Here is a 24,308-nt window from a genome sequence, read left to right as displayed (position 1 = left end):
CATCAAAGCCCCAAGTCTGTGTCTTCATCCCAGAAGACAACCTGCTTCTTCCCCCATGCTCAGAAACTACTATTACAACCTCCAAAGACTGAACATTCTCTCCATTTAAACGTTCTTTGATTTTGAAGAAATTACATTTTCATATACATTCATAATTCAAAACACAACAATTTAAAAACGTGAAGGCATGGCTGTATCCTAACCTCACACCCTCCGTGAGCTTCTTAATAGCAAGCCACCCATATTCACTCATAAGGTCACAGAGGACATTTAATAGAAAACCAGCCCCAAAAAGAAGCTGGAGGAAGAAAGGGGTTCTACAGTCAATAAGTGTGGGAACCAGTGTATATCAAGTTTCCCATTTTCCATACACAGCAGAGGCAAAAAGCTACCCTCTGCTGATAACTGAGCAAATCGAATTTTACAAAAACAAGACAATTAGTAAGCAGCTTGTAAATTAGGTAGGTGCCTCCAATACCATCATCACCACTGATCTACCTTAGGGGGTTAAGTTTTCCCAAAAAGCATTCTAAGAAATTTAAAAATCTTTATTCAAAAATCTCTAATCTCAGATGCAAGTTTTTTTATAAATTATTATGTGTATGTTTATCTCTACTTCCTTTATATCCCTATCTTGACCAAAGATAGGGATGTCTCTTCGATGTCATGAAGAGACATTGCAATTTTGAAGGTCACACATACCAGCTGTCGTATGTATTCCTGGATGGAGTTTGGATAAACAAGTATGGTGACCGCAACCAAGGTGTTCAGGGCAAAATCAAAGATCTGGTAGCAGAAGAATGGGATGATCCAGGCTGCGTGTTGCTGAACAGAAGAGAGAAGAATGTGTTAATATGCTTGGTATTAAAAAACATTAATTCAGAGAAATCTTAATATGAAGGGAAATGGAAAAGTAGAAATACATTAAAGTGGGTCATGATGGCAACGTGGTAAACCACACAAAAGCAGTCAACCACAAGCCTCCAGCGAACGTTTCTGAGACTGTAACATCGGTTTTCCATGTAACATTAATAAGAGATTTAAACTTCCAAAGATTCCTACAGGAAACTGAGAACAACCATAACTTACTTCTTACAGACAGCGACACAGATTATACGTGTAAGAGATGGAGGGAAAGGCCCAGGACCTTGTTCCCAAGCCGCTTACCTTGTATGCTCCGTACGTAGCCATTGCACAGATAAGGATCATGAGAACAGAAATCGCGATGGCAATGCACATGTCTGTCAAAAGTTTTTTAAGAAAGAAAGAAAATCAGTTGTAGCTCTACTGTTTTAACATTTTTTAGTCATTCTTCAAAGGCAATTTGTTTATAAAGCAATTATAGACAAGAACTTTTTACTAAGTAAATCACCAGTGTTCCTTTGGAATTTGAGAAGATGATAATGGAAGCAAAGTGCCTGAAAGATGTCCTCCTTAAATCATGTTTGTACGTCTATATAAAATATCTGTGTCGGTCACTCAGTGGTGTTCAACTCTATTTATAGATATATTTAATAGATATATTAAACCTATTTAACATATTTAATAGATATATATATTTAACAGATATTAAATATATCTACATCTATATTAAATATATATATAAACATCTCTATATATTAAACAGTTTGGTCTTTTGGTCCACTGAATTATATATATATAAACTGAGGTATTCTTTTAACAAATAGGTATATAACTTGTATTTTATAATCTCACGTGTCTCAGATCCCTATTAAAACTTTCCACAGGCTTCCTACCTCACTTAAAAATCTCCATTTCTTATCAAGGCCTTTATGTCTGTGTTTAGTCTAGAACCTGCTGACCTCTCATCCCCTCCCACGTTTTTCTGCTCAGCCTAATCCAGACGTATCACTGAGTTCACTGAACAAGCCGACTCATCCCACTTCAGGGCCCCACACTTGCCCTGTAATGTCTGTCATATTTTCACATGATCAGCTTTTGCCTTTTTAATCATTCAGGTCTTGACTCAACACCTCCAGGAGATCGTCCCTGGTCATCCTGGCTAATGTGGCCTCCCAGTCATGCCCACAAGACTGCTGTTATTTTCTTTATAGAACACATCACTATTGTCCTACTTATATTTGGTGTTTATGGACTGTCTGTCTTCCTCTGCTAGAGGAACCTTCCTGACGAAAATGAGTTTCTATGACTCATTCACTACTGCATGGAGGTGACATGCCCCACGTGGGCACTGAGCCCTTGAACTGTAGTCAATCTAAAATGAGATGTGTTGTTAAGATTGACATGTCCTCCAGATTTCAAGGCCTTAGTATACAAAAAATTAAACTATCCTATTGATCATTTTTATACTGATGACAAGCTGAAGTAATATTAGGGATATACTGAGTTAAATATATTATTAAAGGCAATCACCTATTTGAGTTACCTTTTTAAACGAAGCTACTAAGAAATTAGAGTGACTTATGTGCTTGCACTGTATTTCTGCTGAACAGTGCATCTCTAGTATAAAGCCTATATCACAGGAGGCACAAACTGAAGACTTACTCAAGAGGTCATGTATTTTTTTAAGAGATTCTGATAAGAAGTACAATAAGGCTGGGTTTCTGAAGATAACATGTAGGGTTATCATCAGGCTAAGAGAATACAAAAAACCCTGCAGTAAAGTTATCTGCAGAGTGCAGATGTCAGTTCCCGAGGCATTTTCACAGCTATCTCATTGAGTCTTCCTAACTCGAAGGTAGATGTTACTGTGCCCAATGAAGAGATTATAAAACCAGGGCTCAGAGGTTACATAACCTGCTGAGATGGCATCTGCGTTAAAAGGCTAAACTATGACTAATCCTGATCTTATGACTTCAAATCTCTGACTTTACTCTTCTATGCTGTTTCTCCTTAAGCTTTGAACTAACCAAATAAACCAATTTAGTCTGCCATTTCCTATAGGTATTTCTCCAAAGTATTCCAACTTCAGAATCACCTGTTCTATATCCTCAACTTCAGAGATGAGAGGATATTTTAAATGGGAGGTTTACAAACAGAAGCACAAGGTCAAAGTACTTTCTGTAAGAGAATGCAGATAAATCCGGACTTCCCTGGCAGTCCAATGGACTCTGCACTTCCAATGCGGGCGGGGGGGGGGGGGGGGGGGCGTCGCGGGTTCATTCCCTCATTAGGGAACTAGACCCCATGTACACCAAGGCCCAGCCAAAAAAAGTTTAAAAAAAAAAAAGAAAAGAAAAGAAAAAAAGCAGATATATAGGGTTTCCCTGGTGGCTCAGCTGGTAAAGAATTTGTCTGCAATGCAGGAGACCAGAGTTCGATCCCTGGGTCGGGAAGATCCCCTGGAGAAGAGAATGGCAACCCACACCAGGATTCTTGCCTGGAGACTTCCATGGACAGAGGAGCCTGGCGGGCTACAGTCCATGGGGTTGCAAAGAATCGGACACAACTGAGTGACTAACACAGACACAGATTTAATGCAATAAATTAATAATAAAGCTGATGACTTTTATTAATGGAGTAAAAATTTAATTCTCAAAAAAATTTTTTATAAGAGAATCAAAAGACGATGGGATTTCCCTGGAGGTCCAGCAGTTAAGAATCCGCCTGCCAATACAGGGGACACAGGTTCGATCCCTGGTCCCAGAAGATTCCACATCCCATGGAGCAACTAAGCCCCTGAGCCACAACTACTGAGCCCACGTGCCCTAGAGTCCACAGTTCTGCAACAAGGGAAGCCACCACAGTGAGAAGCCCACACACCACAACAGGAGTGGCCTCACTCTCCGCAATGAGAGAAAGCCTGCAGGCAGCCATGAAGACCCAACACAGCCAAATAAATTAATTAATTAAAAAAAAAAAGGTAATGAATACTGATCAGTACTTAAAGAGTATGATTTCCTTTAGGATACACATGTATTGATAATTTACATTATAACTTTAATGCTAAATGACCTCACCTTCCCCTGTTATGTGGGAAGAGGTACCAACGGGGCATTTCACATAAGCCTCACAGTCTTCTCGCCAGGCAAGTAACCTGCCCAAGACTGCCCAGCTAGCAAGTGGTGGATGAGATACACTAGCCAAGAAAAGTCTACCTCCAGAAGCGATGCTCTTCTGTGCTACCCAGCTGTGAAGGAGATACAGCGAATACAGTGGTGGAGAGGCCAGAGTCCTGGGAAGCCACAGAGCCTCGCTAAGAGGAGCTGGACATCCTTTATTATGTGCAAAGCTTGTTAGAACCTGTAGCAATCTCTGAAACTTGAACTCAAGCAGAAGTTCACTATTTTCTTGTTTGTCTTACTTTGATGGTTTTTAAATTCTGTACAAGTATCTTCTATACTGAGAAAAATTAATTTTATAAAAGCCAACCCATTGTGGGATACTCTTTGACTCCCTCATAGATTTTAAAAGAAACAGAGACAGATAAACAAGCAAACCCAAGGCTTTATTAAAAAATAATATCAATGACCTTTATATTAACATATAATTTATATAAGGTTATAATACAATTTAGATAAGTTATCTCTTAATATTAGACATATCAATGTTAATATAGAAAAATTAAAATCTTGAGTATCTTTATGTCCTATTCTGTCTAAAAAGAAAACCATTCCAGAACTAAATCTCACATAATCATTAAAAATTTTTTTAATTTCCATCTTTCTCAAAAATATAAAACTCAGGAAAAATTTAAAAGGCATAAATAGAATTATCCTATACCACCTAGGTGGTATCCTATCACCACTCACAATGAGATAACAGAAAAATGTTAATTTGAGATAAGGAAATTTTCAAAATTCTATTCCTATAAGTAACTATACCAACCACAGTGAACAGAATGAATAAATCATCAGCATATGAAACAGCTTAGGTAGGATCAAAGTTTAAGTCAAATAAAAATGCAGAGCAGATAAAACAGGCTAATAAATCTTGCATCTCCTAGCAATCTAGAGGAGAAGTCAACTCCTCTGGAATAAGGTGAAGCATACCGTGGCAAATACAAGAGGTACTCTGAAGAATTAAAATTCATTCTTTTTATAATTCCGTCCACAGGAATGAGGAACTGGTTCGAATAACAGGGATTTTTACAACCAGTAAACTACTGGTCAGTGACAGAAATATCCTTTACTTATTCTGTGCACAGTACACCAACCAGTCAGATCACACGGCCCGCAAGTTGTTTCCTACATTAAATTCCTGGCTTAATGATGCAGTTCTAATTTGAAAAGGTTCAGAAGAAACGCTACGCCACAGGCTGCAAAAGACTTAATTAGAAAACATTTCCTGATACTTAGCCAATCACTGAAACAGAAAAGGAGTTTCCGGAAATGCCTTTGTTGACGTGAACCCAGCTCTTACTCTCCTCTCCCTTTGCGTTTCTTGGATTTGTTTTCTTCCCATAAAACTGGTAGCTAGGTAGATGATTACCTGATTTACACTTGTATTCTTACCTGCATTCTTACAGCTCACTTTTCTCTAATTTTTGGCCACATTTTTGGCTTCTGGAAACAATATTTGAAGTATATTTTCACAATTAAGTCTAGAAGAGAACTCTTTTCAGATGCATTCACAGCAATAATATGAGCTACTGAGAGAAAAATACAAAGCTCCCCCCTCGCCCCCTACACACAGGCACACACACTCACTCACACTCACTCACTCTCTCTCTCCAAGTCCTCATCCAGTTCTCTGCCCCCAGCAGCCAGACTCATACGGGCCATCATCAACAGGCCTGCATTACCCTCTGGCATTAGCTGAGTTCAGCCAAGGAGGAGCCCAGACAAGGGATTGGAGAGAATAAGAGGCTGCCCCCTGCTGTGAGGTGGCCTCGGGTTGGCCCTGACCCAAAGATAGCTCTGTGCTCCCTAGAAAGAGGTCAAGGCTCCTTCATACCTAGGGACAGTTAACAGCCAGCCTTGATCAAGCAAATTACATCACTACCCCTAGTGGTCTTCTTAGATCTACATCTTGGTAAAAAGATCTTGAAAATAAATATTCATTGAATTACGTTTTTAGAAAAATAAGATGGCTGCAAGGTGTAGAATTGGAGAAGGCAATGGCACCCCACTCCAGTACTCTTGCCTGGAAAATCCCATGGACAGAGGAGCCTGGTGGGCTGCAGTCCATGGGGTCGCTAAGAGTCGGACACAACTGAGCGACTTCACTTTCACTTTTCACTTTCATGCATTGGAGAAGGAAATGGCAACCCACTCCAGTGTTCTTGCCTGGAGAATCCCAGGGACGGGGGAACCTGGTGGGCTGCCGTCTATGGGGTCGCACAGAGTCGCACACGACTGAAGCGACTTAGCAGCAGCAAGGTGTAGAATACGCAATCTTTTGAGCCATGTGATTTAAAGGATAAAAAGATGAAAAGGGTGGAAGGGTGGGAGGGTAGATGGAGAAAATAAAGGGCCAGGATGGTTCCTATGGCTCCACTTCCTCTGCTGTTGCATTTGGATGTCTATTTCCTCAAAACATTGGGATGTTGTGCACAAGTGGACTGACTGCCCAGCTGGTTTGGGGGTACGTTAATAGAGAGCAGGTAGGCATCCCGGGCCTTTTCCAATGTGGTGCCAAGAGCCACAGGGAAGGCCCCTGCTGATCTTTTTTTTTCCCTTCTATTTCTTAGTTATTATCAAAACTTTCAAACACACCCAGAAGTATGTAAGTATACAGAGTGCTATAATGAACCCTCAGCACCCATTTGGTTTGGATTGTCTCATCTCTGATCACTGCACTTCCTGACCATTCTACCACTGGGAACAAGTGGACTGCTTCCAGTTTTTGGTTATTATGAACAAAAAGACTATGGCCATTTTTACACACGGCTTATGAGGGACACAAGCGTTCATATCCGCAGGCTACATATCTAGGGATGAAACTGCTGGATCATAGGGTGGGTGTATATCTAGCTTTGGTTTTCCCAAAGTTGTACGATTACACTCCCGGCTGTAGCTTGAGAATTTCGGTGGCTCCACAGCCATCAGGTGGCATTGTCAGTTTTGTTCATGTTGCCATTTTGAAGGGGCATCGTGATTCATTACTGGGCTTATAATTTCCACTTCTTTTATATCCAATAATGTGAAGACTATTTTCATGTTTCTTACTCATAAGAATACCTTCCTTTGTGAAGTATCTGTTTCTCTCTTTCTTGGTTTCACACAGAACAATTTAAAGACCATCCTTTCTTCAACAAGTGTATCTTAAATGAGATGCATATATATGGTAAACAAATTCTTATTATTCTAATGGTCATTTCCTTCCCAGAAACAAATTTCTTATTATTTTAATGGCCATATATTATTTGCCCAATGAATAATGTTAAGTTTTGGACTTCCCTGCAGCTCAAATGGTAAAGAATCTGCCTGCGATGCAGGAGACCCGTGTTTGATCCCTGGGTTGGTTAGATCCTCTGGAGAAGGGAATGGCAGGCAATCCACTCCAGTATTCTTGCTTGGGAGACTCGCACAGACAGAGAAGCCTGGAGGGCTACAGTTTGTGGGGTCACAAAAAGTCGGACATGACTGAGCAATTAACACACACTCACAAGTTAAGTTTGGCTTGAAAGATAACTTAGCTGCAAAATGAATCAGAAATGAATTGGGGTAATCTGCTATTTGGCATTATGTTTGGCTCTGAAACCTCCTGTTACAGTTCCTTGCCACTCCCCTAATATTGCACAAATAAAACCATGAAATCTGTTTATCTGAATTTTACCTGTTTCTGCTTCCTCCCTAATGTCCTTTTCCTGTTCCAGAATCTAATCCAGGGTCTCATACTGCATGTAGCTGGATCTCCTTTGTTTCCTTAAATCTCTGACAGTTTTCTAGTCTTTCCTAGACTTTCCATTTTTTTTTTACCATATAAGTATGTTTATAAGTTATAAATGTATTACAAGTTTTTGTATATAAATCACGTAAAAATACAAATGTTCAAGAGCTAGCTGTTTTTAAAAAGAGAAATCTTTATTTTCTTTCCTTTATCCCAGCGGATTCTCCTATATCCTCCATTTCAATGTAAATCATGGGGATCTGGCCATCTTCTACCCGACCATTTTGGGAAAAGAGCACATGGAAAAGTGAGAAACACTCCTGTTCTGTCCTTGATAAAATCTTGAGGTGGCTACCCATTCCAAAAGGTAACAAGGTTAAATTGCTATACTGTATCCCATAACCTTCAAGCACAATTCAAAGCAAATGACTGTATCCATTTCAAGGACTATTTAGTTCTACACTCGTGTATGTTAAATATAGCAGCCTTGTCGGCCATGATGACCCTTGACCTACATTTTTTAAAATAAATTCACTTATTCATTTATTTATGGCTGTGCTGAGTCTCTGTTGCTGCGCGGGCTTTGCTCTCCTTGTGCTGAGCCGCAGGCTACTCTCCAGCCACAGTGTGTGTGCCTCTCACTGCCGTGGCCTCTCGTTGCAGAGCAAGGCTCGGCAGTTCTGGCGCATGGGCTCGGTGGATCCACAGCATATGAGATCTTGTCAGGGACTGAACCCGTGTCTCCTGCGTTGGCAGGTGGATTCTTTATCACTGAGCCACCAGGAAGTCCCTGACCAACTTCTTTTTAAAAAGAGATCAAAACGTATGAAAAAGGAAATGTGAGGGCAGTTAAGAAAATGATTCACTCAAGTGAATAAACATTTATCCTTCTGTATCTTTTCAACCATGTGATTTAAAAGATCAATAGATTGTCATAAAAGTAATTATAAACCATTCATTTCTTTCAAAGATATGAAACTGCAAATGCACTGGAATTAGTATCCAGGTTATTACAAAATAATTACTGTTATAAAGCTTTGAGTACCAGCAAGCCTTTGAAGTCAGCTAAATTAAGCCAATACTGTTGGACAGTCACTACTCAGCTTAATCTCCGGCAATTAGAACAAGGCAGGCAGTATTACTACTTGATTCAGAAACAACCGTAGCTGTATCATTTCAAGTTTCTTCTTCTAACCTCAATTACTTAGAAAAGGAAGCCTGCTACTGGAAACACTGAAAGATAAATTACTTCTAAACGTCAATCAAATATTACATTTATAGCTTGCATGGTCTTTTAACTCAAGGGAAGAAAAGGCAGAGAGATATTAATTTAATATTAATGGAACTCATTATCCTTTCTGGGGGAATTCACCAGAGTAACAGGATTGTCCAGAACAGAGAGAATGAGCAATGCTACAGCAGAAACCACGTCTGTCTGACAGGTCCCGCCCCCAGATGATATAACTGCCCTGACTCCTTGGTCTCTACTCTGAAGCTGGGAGGTGGGAGAGAATGGCTATAAAGTATCTACTGGTTTTGCCTTTACTTCACTTCAGCTCTTCTCCGGCTGCTCCTCCTACTTCTAATGTCAGCGCTCCTACACAACCCGATCCTGCCCTTTTCTCCTTACTATCTCCCTAAGGTAAATGTCTTTTTGAAACTTATGTCCTCAAATTTACCCCTTCCCAGACATCTGGGTTATAGATTCACATACCCAACTACCCTTTTAATCTCTCCACTTTGCTATATCTAAGTTAAGAAAAGCCTATAAACCAGTGAAATATATTGAGCCCTTATTATGACCCAGATCCCATTTGAAGCATTTTTCATGCACTAACTTAGCCACCAGAACCATCTGACGAGGCAGATACTACAGTCATCCCTATATTCAGAGGGGGAAACTAAGTCACACAAACATCAGTAACTAGCCCAATATTAGCCCATTTCATACACAGCAGAGTCAGGTTTCAAAGTATGGTCTCTGGCTTCAGAGCCACACTCTTAACAACTATGCTAAGCTAATTAAGTCATTTGAGTTTTCTTCGCCAATGCCTTCATGGAATCAGTAGGTCTAATATCAAAGCAATGAACTGGTTTACTAGGCTTCTAAAAGTCATCTAGGAAGGAAATGAAGTTAGGCCAGTGATTGAGATGGACACACTCTTGTTCATTTTGGAATGCTTATAATAGATCTGTTGAATAAGTTGAAATAAATTAATAAACAGTTGAGTTTCCTGCAAGGTGTGTACCATTTCCAGACTCTCTCACCCCTGAAAAGATGCAGGTCATATACTCAAGTTGGAAAGTAGGAGTCGTTTTTGATTCTTCCCTTTCTCTCACTGGCCATAGCAGTAAGTTCTGTTGATCCCATCTTCAAACCGACCTTCTTTCCCCATCCTCAGTGTAGCCTGGATTGCAGAGAAACACCCCCCGAACCAGTGTCCAGGCCCCTGTACTCACACACCCAGCCCCCTAATGCACCTCCACTCAGCAACAAAAAGGATCTTCTGGAAAACACACACCAGTTCATAACCACGAAATACTAAAACTGACTTTCTCTCTCTGAGAATAAATTTCGCAAGTCTCACCATGTCTGCTGAAGGCTCTCAGTCCATCTCTTAACTGCACCTTCAGCCATTCTCCACCTTACTCACTTTGTTCCAGACACATTTTTTTAATGCATTTAAAGTTCTGCAAGGCCAGTGAAAATAAATCTGCATGACCTTTTGTCCGGGACTGTGCACAGTCCTCTTCCTCTCAGTCAGCATGGACACAGCATGACTGTAGTTAGGTCACTTTCTGACGGAAAGGTCAATACTGAGAGATAAAGACACAATAAGATATGAAACTTCCTTCCTGAGTCCCTCTCCCCCTTAAAGAGCCAAAAGGCCCAGGGTGTAAAAAGATTCAGACAAAACAAATTTAAAAAAACAAGAAAGTTAACATAAGATGAAAAAAAAAAAGACAAGACAAAAGAGATCTGATTGAGACTCCTGCCCTTAGAGGCAGAACACACGCAGCACGTAAATACGTAAATATTTGTCGTCCTGATTTGTAACGACGGGAAGAGAGTGAAGCATCAGTTCAAATGGACCCATGAATCACTATTTATAATTTAACAGGGAGAAGTGGCAGCCGGATTCCCTGCCCTTGAAAATACCAAAATATCTACAATTGTCTGATGTACTTACTGGCATCATCCATGAACTCAAAGTCACCCCCGAGTTCAGAACTTGAAAAGTGATAATGATCTGGATCAGCCAGGGCGCTCAACAGAATCAGCAGTACCACGGCATTGAGGATCTGCAAGAGGAAAAGAAAAAAACCTTAACGAACTCCAGTATATGGCCCTTACAATAGAAAATTAGAGGAACCACGTGGAGTTTAACTTCAACAGCTGCTGGACTTTCAACACGAAGCCCCACCCTCAGAGGGAGCAGACAAACATTCCCAAGGCAGAGACATGACATGGCCAGTCCATTCACGCAGCCAAGGGCACACAGCCTGGTGTGCAGGAGACAGCTGGTTTCAGCTCACTGTCCCCTTGGCCGGGCACCCTGGAGCACTGCAGAAACACGCAGAAGCCCTGAGGCCAGTGGCTGGAAAAACTCCCCAGCTAGCCACGCACACTCTTTTCAAGCAACCTCAAGTTTGTTAGGTGACCAAGCATTTTCCACAGGTTCAGAAAACAAGAGTTATGAGCCCATCCAGGGAAGGGTGACAGAGAATGAATGCAAAGCTATTTCGTGGAAGATCTTTAACTCCCGCAGTGGCACAGGCCAATCTATCCCAGGCCCCTATTTCTGTTTTCTGGAAACTACTAAATACATTTCCCTTGGGTACTTCAAACCCAACCTGTCTTAAGCAGAAATCAGCTTCCTTACCATTGCCCACCTCTCATATCCTCCTTTTCTAGTCTCTACCTTTTTTTTTTTTTTATGGATGAGACATTTAATAAAACTCTTTAAGAAACAAGGAGAATGAAAGCCCCCAGGCACATTGCCCTCTCCCCTGCCCTAGTCTCGCTGATGTCCCCTGGAGCCGGCTCGTGGTCAGCACGTCCCGGGGCAGAGGCCACTGGGGTCTTCCTTCCCAGCCCGAGGTGTGAGGAGGCCCGGGTTAGGAAGAGCCCCGCCCACGGAGCGCCCGTTTAGATGTAGGGGCTGGCCGGAGCAGAGCCCTGCGCGTAGCAGCAGTAGAGCAGGAGGAGCGCCATGGACGCCATGGCGCAGAGCTGCACATCCGCGGGGTTCAGGGGGGCCCCTCCTCCGCGTCGCCCTCCTCGGGCTCCGGCTCCGCCGCGTCATCATACTCCTCCTGCGGCACCTCGGCCCCAGACGCTCCAGCAGCCTCGTCTTTCTCCCCCATGGGGGCAGCTCCAATGTCCTCATAAACACCTTCTGAGGGCAGACTCCTCGACATTCCAGAACCTGGGCAGCTGCCCATCGAGGAGCAATTGAGGGCCTCCCCGGAATCCTGTGTCGTTGTCCCTGATGATCCTGCACAGGTGATCCAGGCCTCCTCTCCACGGGCACAAGAGTGCGGGTGCCAGGGGCCTGAGGGGCATTGCCATAGCGTGGCGTTCCGCAGCCGGCGGCACTCGATGTTGTCCACCCAGGAGGTGCCCAGGCTGGTGAGCGCCGGCCTGTTCTCCAGCCAGCCCTGCTCCCCACAGCCCAGCTGCTGGCAGACGATGGACAAGGAGGCGTCCTTCAGGCCGTTACTGCACACGGCCCCCCACGTTCCATTGTGGAACACGTCCAACCAACCAGCACAGGGCCCGGCGCCACCTCGAAGCCTCAGGGCCACTGACTCCGAGCACACGACGCCCGCGTCCCGCGATGCCCCCGCGGACTCCAGCGGGGCCGCAGACACGCTGCACCGCGTCAGGCAGGGCTCGGTGCCCCTAGTCTCTACCTTTAAAAACAGAATCAGGGACTTCCCTGGTGGTCCAAGGGGAAGACTCTACCTGCCAACATAGGAGACACGGGTTCGATCCCTAGTCTGGGAAGATCTCATATGCCTCGGGGCAACCAAGACTGTGTGCCCCAGAGCCTGCGATTCACAAATAGAGAGTAGCCCGTGCTCGCTGCAACTAGAGAGAGCACGCATGCAGCAATGAGGACCCAGCACAGACAGAAATAAAATAAAAATAAATATTAAAATGCAGAACTGCCATTAGTAATTGGAAGTGGAAAACATTCAGGCACTATGCTAGGTGCTTTATGTGGAGTTTTTCTCATTAGTCCTCCAATAACCTAACTGAAGTAGGTGCTTTATTATCTGTTTTATAAATGAGAAAACTGATGCTTAGGGGTTAAGAACGCTGCCGAAGATCAGGCGAATAAACTGTAGAAATGGGATTGAGTTCCAAGAATTTCAATTCAAAAACCTAGCATCTTTAATTCTCTTTTTACTCAAACCTTGATTATCTTTGGGCTCCCCATCCTCCTTATTCCTTACATCCCACCAACTGCGAGATTCTGCCCATTTCACTGTGGCATTTCCAGCCCTCTCTTCCCAACTGCCCCGCTGCATGCATACACACAGGGACCAACACTGATGGGGCTGGGGTGGGGGCAGGTTTTAGAGCTTAGGTGAGGCTCCGGCTGAGATTGGGTCATTTCTCCTTTTTTCTGAGTTGAGACACTTGTGATAGAGCTCTGTGTTTCACATTGGTCAAAATGGAGAAAAAGATGAATAACCTTTCATACTTAAAGAAAATTCTTCTACTAACAACAATAACTAAAGGCATTTCCTCCTATAGAAACTGGGCAGCTTCCTAAGCAGCACTAGTTGGTAAAGAATCTGCCTGCCAGTGCAGGAGACATAAGAGATGAGGGTTCAATCCCTGGGTCGGAAAGATCCCCTGGAGAAGGAAATGGCAATCCACTCCAGTATTCTTGCCTGGAAAAATTTCATGGACAGAGAAGCCTGGCTGGCTCCAGTTCATGGGATCGCAAAGAGACAGACATAATTCAGCACACACACACACATACACTACACACACGTACACTATTAAAAATCATATTTGGAAATGCCAGTGTACAGAAGAGGTTCAAATGCGGAGTTAGGTTATTCATTTTACAAAATACCCATTCTAGAATCCAATTTTGAAATGGCAATCCCAAGTGGTTGTTTTAGAACTGTTGTAGAATTTGGAATAACCGTTTTCCTTCCATTATTTTCCAAACGTGGCCAGACTGCTTTTTCAAGGAGTTATAATAATGAGTGGTAATTTTCTAGAACATATATATATTACTCATTTAAATAGATACCACAAGCATGTGGTTAAAATTTATGTACAAAAAGGTACACAGCGAAAATCAAGTCTCTCTCCTATTCCTACCGTCACCCTCCCCACAATGGCTATTAGAACTGCCAGTTTCTTGTTTCCCTCCAAAGAGCCAAGAAATTTCATAGCAGATTTTAAAGAGTATGATTAGCAAAATTCTAGTTGAAGAAAACCTTTCAGAAATACTTAAAGCTTAAAGGAAAGTATGATTTCGTCCCACAACTGGCAGATGATTTAGCAAAGATCTCTGCGAAATCATCAAGTTTTCTTGGCATTTTATCCTCTCTTCATTATTATCTTTGGATAAGATTATGGACTGAAATAAGATCAGAATGTGTTTCTAAAAGTAAAACATCAAAGGCAATGCACTTACTTCTGTTATCATACTGGGTCTGAAAAAAACACACATAAATCTGGGATTCATGGGTGAAGCTTTAATGTAGCAGGGAGCGGAGTAAGGCGGGTAAGGGGGGGGGTCAGGAGGCAGTGCAGTGAGTCTGGTTAGAAAATACAGGCCAGATTTAGGGATCATGTAGGTCTAGTTTCAGAGTCTGGGTTTTATTCTAAGTATAACCAGAAGCCAGTAGAGGGACTTCCCTGGTGGTCCAGAGGTTAAGACTCCACACTTCTAATGGAGGGGGCTTGGGTTTGATTCCTGTTCAGTAAACTAATATCCCAGATCCCACATGCCTCATGCCTTGAGGAGCAGTCAGGAAAAAAAAAAAAAAAGCCAATGGAAAATACTCTGTTTGAGGCTCAAAGGAGTTCAGTTCAGCCGCTCAGTCATGTCCGACTCTTTGCAACCCCATGAACCGCAGCATGCCAGGCCTCTCTGTCCATCACCAACTCCCAGAGTCCACCCAAACCCATGTCCATCGAGTCAATGATGCCATCCAGCCATCTCATCCTCTGTCGTCCCCTTCTCCTCCTGCCCTCAATCTTTCCCAGCATCAGGGTCTTTTCCAATGAGTCAGCTCTTCGCATCAGGTGGCCAAAGTACTGGAGTTTCAGCTTCAACATCTGTCCTTCCAATGAACACCCAGGACTGATATCCTTTAGGATGGACTGGTTGGATCTCCTTGCAGTCCAAGGGACTCTCAAGAGTTTTCTCCAACACCACAGTTCAAAATCATCAATTCTTCAGCGCTCCGCTTTCTTTATAGTCCAACTCTCACATCCATACATGACTACTGGAAAAACAATAGCCTTGACTAGACGGACCTTTGTTGGCAAAGTAATGTCTCTGCTTTTAAATATGCTGTCTAGGTTGGTCATAACTTTCCTTCCAAGGAGTAAGCGTCTTTTAATTTCATGGCTGCAGTCACCATCTGCGGTGATTTTGGAGCCCAGAAAAATAAAGTCAGCCACTGTTTCCCCATCTATCTGCCATGAAGTGATGGGACTGTATGCCATGATCTTAGTTTTCTGAATGTTGAGCTTTAAGCCAACCTTTTCACTCTCCTCTTTCACTTTCATCAAGAGGCTCTTTAGTTCTTCTTCGCTTTCTGCCATAAGGGTGGTGTCATCTGCATATCTGAGGTTATTGATGTTTCTCCTGGCAATCTTGATTCCAGCTGGTGCTTCATCCAGCCCAGCGTTTCTTATGATGTACTCTGCATGTAAGTTAAATAAGCAGGGTGACAATATACAGCCTTGACGTACTCCTTTTCCTATTTGGAACCAGTCTGTTGTTCCATGTCCAGTTCCAACTGTTGCTTCCTGACCTGCATACAGATTTCTCAAGAGGCAGGTCAGGTGGTCTGGTATTCCCATCTCTTTCAGAATTTTCCACAGTTTATTGTGATCCACACAGTCAAAGGCTTTGGTATAGTCATTTGGTAAAACTCCTAGAAGAGTGGCTTGCGTATAACAGTGACTTAAAATTAGTTGCCTTATGTCTACAGACCTCAACGAGAACCACATAGAGGCTCTTGGTTGGCATCAGAAAATTACCTGGTTCAATCTCCAGACAGGGCTATGCAGCTGCATTCGTGTCCTTTTGGTTCCAATGGGCCTGTCAACTCTTGATCAGCTTGTTATTATCCCCTTGCCTGGTTTACTTATCATAATACTTTCACTAATTGCCTCCAACAATTAGTAAAATTGAGCAGATGCTTTGCTAAGCGCTCAGGAAGAACCTTCCAGGATTCAGGAGGGTAAGTAAACCATACACTCAAATAACACAAAGCAAAAAAGAGGAAGCAGGACAAGACTTCAGAGAAAGAATAATGGAAAATCGGAAGAAGTTACTACAGAAGCTTGCGGCTGAGACCGGGGTCACGGGGAGGTGCAGTGGACACAGGAGCATTAGGACAGGGACTGGAAAAGTGAGAAGGTTCTGGAACCCAAGAGAACAATTTTGGAAATTCTCCGGCAGTCCAGTGGTTAGAACTCGGTGTTTTCACTGCTAGGGCCGGGGTTCAATCCCTGGTTGTGGAACTAAGACCCTGCAAGCCGTGTGGTGGGGCCAAAAAAAAAAACCAGAAAGAAAAATTTAAAGTGTGAGTGAGGCCGCTGGAACAGGGGCTTGTGCTGAGACTAGCAAGCAGCTGGATTTGGTTAGAACACAGTAGACAAAAGAAAGTGTGAGGGGCTGAGACCAGAAAGGCAGGCTGCGGGGTTGGCGGGTCCTCAAACCAAGCGAAGAATGTAGGGCTGTATCCAAATAGTTAATGAGGAAACTTTAAAGGTTTTTGAGGTGGGATATGACGTGATCTGAGCTGCTGTGAGGAAGATCAAGCTGGGAGTGGCTGGGGGGCTAAATTGGTGGCCGGAAAGCAACCTGGAAGGCCCTCAACAGTCTGGCTGAGCAGCAGTGAGGCTCTGATCCACTTCACATTTGTCATCTTAGGCGTCGGTTTGGGAGGTTAAGTGACTTCTCTCTTTAGGCCGTGTGTGTGGAAGAACCAAGGCCTTTCGATGTGGAGGCGAAATTATTAGAGACATAGGAACTGACGAGCTGCAAAGATAAAAAAGAAGCAAAAAAAGAGACTCTCGACATCTCAAGCCTGGGTGACAAAATCTAGTCATTATCAGAAATAAGGACTATGACAAGGCAGATTTAGGTGGGAAAAGCACCTGCATATATGTGCATGGCTCAGTCATGTCTGACTCTTGTGACCCCATGGACTATGTAGCCCACCAGACTCCTCTGTCCATGGGATTTCCCCGGGCAAGAGCACTGGAGTGGGTTGCCATTTCCTCCTCCAGGGGATCTTCCCAGCCCTGGGATTGAACCCAGGCCACCTGCACTGGTAGGTGGATTCTTTACCACTGAGCCACCTGGGAAGCCCACAGTACTTGTAGGCTGTCCGAATTATCCTGTGTTAGCTCAGCCACGTGGCCTCAAAGCCTTTTTCTTCAGTCTTTGGCCCTCAGGCCCGACCTCTGGGTGTGTCTGGTCTGACCCACTTCTTGACGGCCTGACTCGCAGTCCTCAATGCTGTTGCCCTCTCTCCTGATCAGTCTCTGAACAAGTCACATCGTTCCCGATGTCTGAGTTCTTGCTCCCGAGCGGGTCCCAGGTCCTACGTGGGCTGCGCTCCGGCTGCTTCAGTCATGATCATCCCCTCGTCCTGTGCCTCTGTGCTCACACACTCCTGGGGCCAAGGTTCCCTTCCAGCTGCTCTTGTTCTTCCAGAATCCAGAGAAGGGAGACAGATAATACTAAGATGTAATGGCAAGGTCATTACACATCACCAAAGACTCACCACTGTGCCCTTTTAATCCCAGGGTGAAACCTCCGTAACAGAAGGTCTGTGTGTTGCTACACGTTTACTGAGTTATTATATGAAACCTCAGGTGTTGGATGGGAATGTAAGACACCACATGGGATGTGAACGCTGACAGGGTGACCCATGAGGACCTAGGTCTGTGTGAAGGGGAGGCGGGTGTGTGTGTGAAGGGGAGACGGGTGTGTGTGTGTAGGACTAGCCGCGGCAGATATTAAATGTGGTCAGATGGAAATGGTCAAATACAAGTCAAAGCCCCCAAGAACAATGGGAAGGAAGCACTTCCCAAAAAAGAGAACACAGAAATCACCCAGTCATCCATTCTGACCAAGAATGAAACATCACCACCAAATGAGAACCACGAAGATGGTTAGGACTTGCCAGGAGCAGATTATGCAATGACCATAGCTAATCAAAATGTAAAAGAAAGAGAGGGAATATTTACGTTCCTGTTCGGTTAATGTTTACCAACCTTTGAGCTTTCTATGTCCGTTTTGGGAGGTCACGTACAAACTGTTCCTGTTCTATTTACCAAGTGTTCCTGTGGTGTCACATATTTTTTCCCTTGTTCTTGACAATGATTACTTCCACATGCAAATAAATTCAACGTCTGTCCAAATACTTAAGTGGTGTCAGGCCCTTGTATATTCTCTGGGGATCCAAAGTGCTCTTCACCCTTAAATCATACCAGACCCTAAATGAACAGGGAGACTTGTAGCTTGAATCTAAACAACTGAAAACATAAAATGCAATTATCATTTTTTAAAAGCCTCAGTAAAAGAAACTTAAGAACACTCAAACCCACTGAATGATAATTACACAAAAATCAGAGTTCTGCACAGAAAGTTGTGTCCAAAAATGATCACTGTAGACGTATTTATAGTAATGAAAATTTTAAACAGAATTAGAATGACTAAATAAGATTACAACCAAATAAGAGAATGCTACATAAGCATTAAAAGTTGTATTAAAAAATATTAATGACAAGAAAATGTTCACACTATGTTAATTGATAACCACAGTGTAAAATTTATTCCAATTTATTATTTATGTTCACAGGCATAAATCACAGACTAAAAACACTAAAACATACAATGTTATAAACCATGTGGTAGTTTTGCTGGTACCTTTTACCTTTCATTATCATTGTACCTTTTTTGTACTCTTCAGAGTACCTAACAAGAGCATAGCTGCTTTTACGATCAGGAAAAAATATTTCAAGCTTCAAAAATATTCTTAATATAAAATATATTTTAAAATATTAGTATTACTAATAGGGAATTACTATTACTAATTCCCTATACTAATAGGGAATTAGTATTACTAAATAGGGAATTCCCTGGCAGTCCAGTGGTTAGGATTCTGGGCTTTCACTGCTGGGAGCCCAAGTTTGATCATTGGTGGGAGAACTAACATCCCACAAGTCACGCAGCACAACCGAAAAAAAAAAGAAACCACCCACCTGGAAATAGGTATATCAGAGGAAAAGAAAAAGTCAGAGTAAAAAAAAATAAGAACAATTAAGAGGTCTGCCACTTTCAGTAAGGGTATCTGACTCTTGTGACCCCAAGGACTCCTCTGTCCATGGGATTCTCCAGGCAAGAATACTGGAGCGGGTTGCCATTTCCTTCTCCAGGGGATCTTCCCGACCCAGGGATCGAACCCGGGCTTTCTCTAGCAGTGAGGGACTAACCCGTCAAGATTCAGGAGAAGGCAGAAATACTCCTGAGGGCAATTTGTGGATTCCAGAAAAGAGGAAGGAGAGTAAAGACCCTGAGGGCACCTTGACAGCCTTGCTGGGCCAGAGAATTAAGACCTGGAGTAGGGGGGCGCTGGTGGGGATGGAGGGCAGAAACCCCCAGGGCTTCACTGTCAGATCGGAAGGGGCTGCAGTAAGATGCACTTGAGACAAGTCTTCATTCATGAGGACACGGCAGGGACACCGCCCCAGCTTTGCCTCATCGGAATCTGAGACTGGGTGGAGGGCACTGCCAGTTGCCTGTAAGAATCTATCACAACCCTTAGTGGAGAAAAAATGCCATACCACGCTTCGAATAACTTCTTCAGTTTTTGAAATACAATGTCCCAAATATAAGAAACAGGAGAAGACAGGAATGCTAACAATGAGGACCAGCAAAATCAACAGACAACACAAACAGACCATAGGTGCGGCTCTAGATACTGAAGTTAATGGGCTCCCCATATAAAGTGTCTACACTTACAATATTCAAAGAGATTAAAAAGAAAAAAACAGAATAAGAATTTTGTCAGGGTATTTGAATCACAAAAGAGGGGGGATGTGAGAGATTTTTTTTAAAGACTAGAAACTCTAGAATGAAAAATACAGTAGCCAAATAAAGAACTTAGTGGATGGGTTTAACCCATTAAGAGGGTTACAAAAAAAAAAAAAATGAGCTGGATAAAACAGAAGAACATATTCAGACAGCTGGCTCTAATAAAAACAAAAGCAGCTAGAAGACAATGGAGTTACATCTCCAAAATGTTAAGGAGGAAAGGACCACCTTACAAGCTTAAAAACAACAACAATCTTTCAAGGATGAAAACAAAACTAAAATACCTTCAGACAAAACCAAAGGAACGTGTCATCAGCAGCTGAGCAGTCAAGAAAGCATTAAAGGGTATTCTTTGGACAACATAAGAATGATACCAGATAGAAGGCTGAAGGTGGACCAAAAAGTTAAGAACAATAAAACTGATACCAACATTGGCAACTGTGAATACTGATAACAAATAATAACAATAATGACTTATGAGTACAAAATACAAACAATACATAATATCATATAGATCAAGAGGGAATAATTGGAACTGAACTGACTGTAGGTCCTTGTATTGTCCAGGTAGAGAACTGTACCAATTAATGTGAGAATTTTTAAAAGTCAAGGATATATGTTGTCACCTCTAGAGTAACCTTTTAGAAGTCACAGTTGAGTGGTAGATACACCAAGTGTTTGCTCAGTTGATAACCAAGGTGTTTATATTCTGTGCACTTTCTCTATGCGTGCAATATTCACAGTAAAATGGCTAAAAACTTTAAAATATAAATTATAATCTGATAATACTGTTTTTAGACAGCTGTCTAGTTTTTTTGCAGCAATATTTGGAAATCTTTTCTAAAAACTATCAATGGCAGATGTGCCTTTCACTTGAGTGCAATTTCAATGGGAAAACTGAAATTAAGTTTGACTTAAAAAAAGTCATTGTGGCTCATGGGCTTAGTTGCTCCGTGGCATGTGGAATCCTCCTAGACCAGGGATCGAACCTGTGTCCCCTGCATTGGCAGGTGGATTCTTATCCACTAGACCACTGGGAAGTCCCAAGTTTTTACTTTTTAATTGAAATTTACTTAAATTTTAGAATTCTGATACAAATGTGATTTTATTCAAGTAAGACCCTGTCTACGTGGTTCTGTTCTATAGTGAAATAAATTTCTGACACTTAACTATTTCAACTCAAACAACTGTGGTAAATATATGCTGGGGAAAATTTAATTCACCATAAAATCCTGGTAGTCCAGGGAGTAAACAAAATAAAATGTAGAATAAATGTTGTAACATTCATTAACTCATCCACTGAATCGTTCAAAAATTAGCTATTAGGCAACAAATATATGCCAAGCACTAGGCTAACATCCGGAGAAGGCAATGGCACCCCACTCCAGTACTCTTGCTTGGAAAATCCCATGGACAGAGGAGCCTGGGAGGCTGCAGTCCATGGGGTCGCTCAGAGTCAGACACGACTGCGCAACTTCACTTTCACTTTTCACTGTCATGCATTGGAGAAGGAAATGGCAACCTACTCCAGTGTTCTTGGCCCAGGGACGGGGAAGCCTGGTGGTCTATGGGGTCGCAGAGTCGGACACGACTGAAGCGACTTAGCAGCAGGAGCAGCAGCAGCAGCAGGCTAACATAAGTACATGTTAATCCCCCCTCAAGCTAGTCTGCTGTCTAGTGGGGAGGACAGTCAAATAAACTGGCTGTTCCATTTAGAGTAAAAAGGAGTTCTGCTACTCTCGTGGCTGGGCAGAAGAGGGAGGCACTTGAAACCCTCCGTAGGAAGAGGACCTTCTTAACACCAGAAAGTAAGAGACTTGGAGATCTCGAGAGACAAAGATTACAGCACAAATAAACAATTTTAGGGAATCAGGCTAAGTGACTGAGAACTAAATGTTAAGAGAAAGCTCAAGGAAACAAAAATGTAAAAATGAACAGCCCTTGGTAGTCCTTTGAGTTGGATTGTAAGTAAAGCCGGTGTTTTCAATACAGAACCTATAAATCCTCTTGTTTTATACAGTGTGCGTGCAGGAGAAAGTTTAAGCAGTCGACATTGTATCTTTCCTTAGGGCCCCATTTCAGTAGGTGAATTTTAAAACTGTATTAAACAGATTCTCCCTCCGCCTCCCGCCCCGCAAATTCAATGTGGTCCTTCTGATTCACTTTGGAGCCTAGTGCCATCCTTCCCATATACCTTCCCCATGGGTGATGGGTTAAGTCAGGAAACCACCACCACTACACCTTCTACCTATTACTGAAGCAGTTTTGCCTGCCCTAAGCGGTGTGATCATTGCTACAACCACTCCGCAGACGAGGACTCTCAGGATTCATGGGAAACCTGCAGGGAGCTGTGACCTTTTCAGCTGAGACTCAGTCATGGGTCCTTTGATTGCAAATGCTATACATGCTCCTTCCAGTAACCCAGGATCCACCCAAGAAGCTACTACCACACCCGGTTCACAAGCCCTGGCGACTCTGTCAACCAATCCGCTGGCAGCAGGCTCGGAATTCTTTTCAAGGGAGGGTTCCAGAGAGCCGATCTCATGTGACCTGAGGCTGGCAAGCAGAGGGAGACAGATTTGCAACTCTAATTTCCCTGAACGGATTTGGTCGGGCTCTGATCTTCATGCTTGGGCTGAATCACCACTATATTCTCTTGGAATGATAAGAAAGATGTCTGTACGGTGGACAGAAGGCAAAGGATAGTCCTCAGGCAGGAGCCAGAAAGAAGGCTGTCCAAAGAGCCACTGGGAGACCTGAGAGGCAGGTGTGGACAGGAAGAACAACTGTGTTCCCCTTTGTGCCCTAAAGAACTTTCTGGATCTCTGAATATAAAGAGATAGGCCAAGCCAGAGCCTAGTTTATAATGTACATAAAGAAGGATCAAACACCAGAAGGTTTAGAAGGCCAGCATCTGGAAAAGAGAAAACATAAAGTGCAAAAATGCTGGAGAAGGAAATGGCAACCCACTCCAGTATTCTTGCCTGGAAAATCCCATGGATGGGGGAGCCTGGTAGGCTACAGTCAATGGGGTTGCAAAGAGTCGGACATGACTGAGCAACTTCACTTCACCTCATATATACATACACTGGTGTCACAATTTCTCTGAGATGTTTCTATATTCTGAAAGCTACATAATAAATACTATTTTCCACTCATATATTCGTTTAGTTTCCTTTAGGAGAGGATGATTGTTATATTAATGTGATTTAGGTTGTTTCAGTGTTTAGACTTGAAAGCTATCTTCCTTGTTTCTTAAAGACCTAGATATAAAAGAAAATGGAAAATAAAAAAAAAAAATAAAGTGCAAAAATGGCTAATTTAATTTTTTAGGGCAGTAAACCTGGTGCTCTTTGTGTTCTGAGATGCTCTATATATTAGATCTGTTAGTCCCTATTTGCAACCATCCTATTCCAACAACTTGGATTATCATTAAAAAAAAAAAAAGAAAGAAACATGCTTCGAAAGACTATTTAAAGTGATTATTACTCTCTGCTTAGCTTCAATACATAAAAGAATACTTTATTCCCACAGCTATTTACCAAAGACAAAACTGAAACTCATAAAACAGAATGTCTTTACTAGTGAAAGGGAAGAGGCAATAACAGATAACCACTGGAATACAAATTTTGCATCCCATTCAAGAACAGTGTTGCTACTTGTACTTTGGAGTTAAACTTTTTCTTACAAAATAGCAATACATTTAAATCACCTAAAAAGAAACTCAAAAGTTGAAATTAAAGACCAAAAAATGACTTCTAGTTTGCACACATAGTTTGAAATTTAGAATAAAAAGCTGCTAATGTATAACTTGATAGCTAAGTTTTTTAAAAATTTTAATTGTCAAATTAAAATAAAATCCAATGATACAGTCTAACTACTCATAGACAAAGAAATACTTTGCAATCATAAAGCTGAATTGTTAAATAATGCTTTTTCCTTTCCATACATAAAATGCGTGCCATAAATATTCACTACTATGAATCTAGGTAATGAAACATTCTTGAAGGTGATATTAATATCTTACATTGTTACTTTTAGTTAAAAGAAAACAGTATTAGATAACTTCAAAAGTAAACAGCTTCTGAAGATCACCATTCTAAGCTATTTCTCAAAGTAAACTAATGAAAAGATTATCCAGTAAATTGTTAACCGTCACTATTATAAATAAGTATCTTTTACGATTCTATTCCTATTTACATACTTACTTTATAACAAACAGATTATCTAAGA

General features: G+C 42.2%; 1 protein-coding gene across 1 annotated transcript in view; it reads right to left on the bottom strand.

Moving 5' to 3' along the window:
* Positions 1–24,308, bottom strand: part of LAPTM4B (lysosomal protein transmembrane 4 beta) — a 62,796-nt gene that overhangs the window by 27,072 nt on the left and 11,416 nt on the right. Inside the window, exons 2-4 of the mRNA XM_081505193.1 lie at positions 10,947–11,058; positions 1,168–1,241; positions 703–825 (exon numbers count right to left, since the gene is read on the bottom strand). Of these exons, the coding sequence (XP_081361319.1) occupies positions 703–825; positions 1,168–1,241; positions 10,947–11,058 (309 nt within the window). The remainder of the gene's footprint in view (positions 1–702; positions 826–1,167; positions 1,242–10,946; positions 11,059–24,308) is intronic.

Source organism: Giraffa tippelskirchi, chromosome 6 (genome assembly GCF_054371585.1).
Source record: "Giraffa tippelskirchi isolate mGirTip1 chromosome 6, T2T-mGirTip1v1.2.pri, whole genome shotgun sequence".
Taxonomy (NCBI): domain Eukaryota; kingdom Metazoa; phylum Chordata; class Mammalia; order Artiodactyla; family Giraffidae; genus Giraffa; species Giraffa tippelskirchi.
Note: the sequence above shows the minus strand (reverse complement) of the source record. Positions and strands in the feature narration are given on the sequence as shown.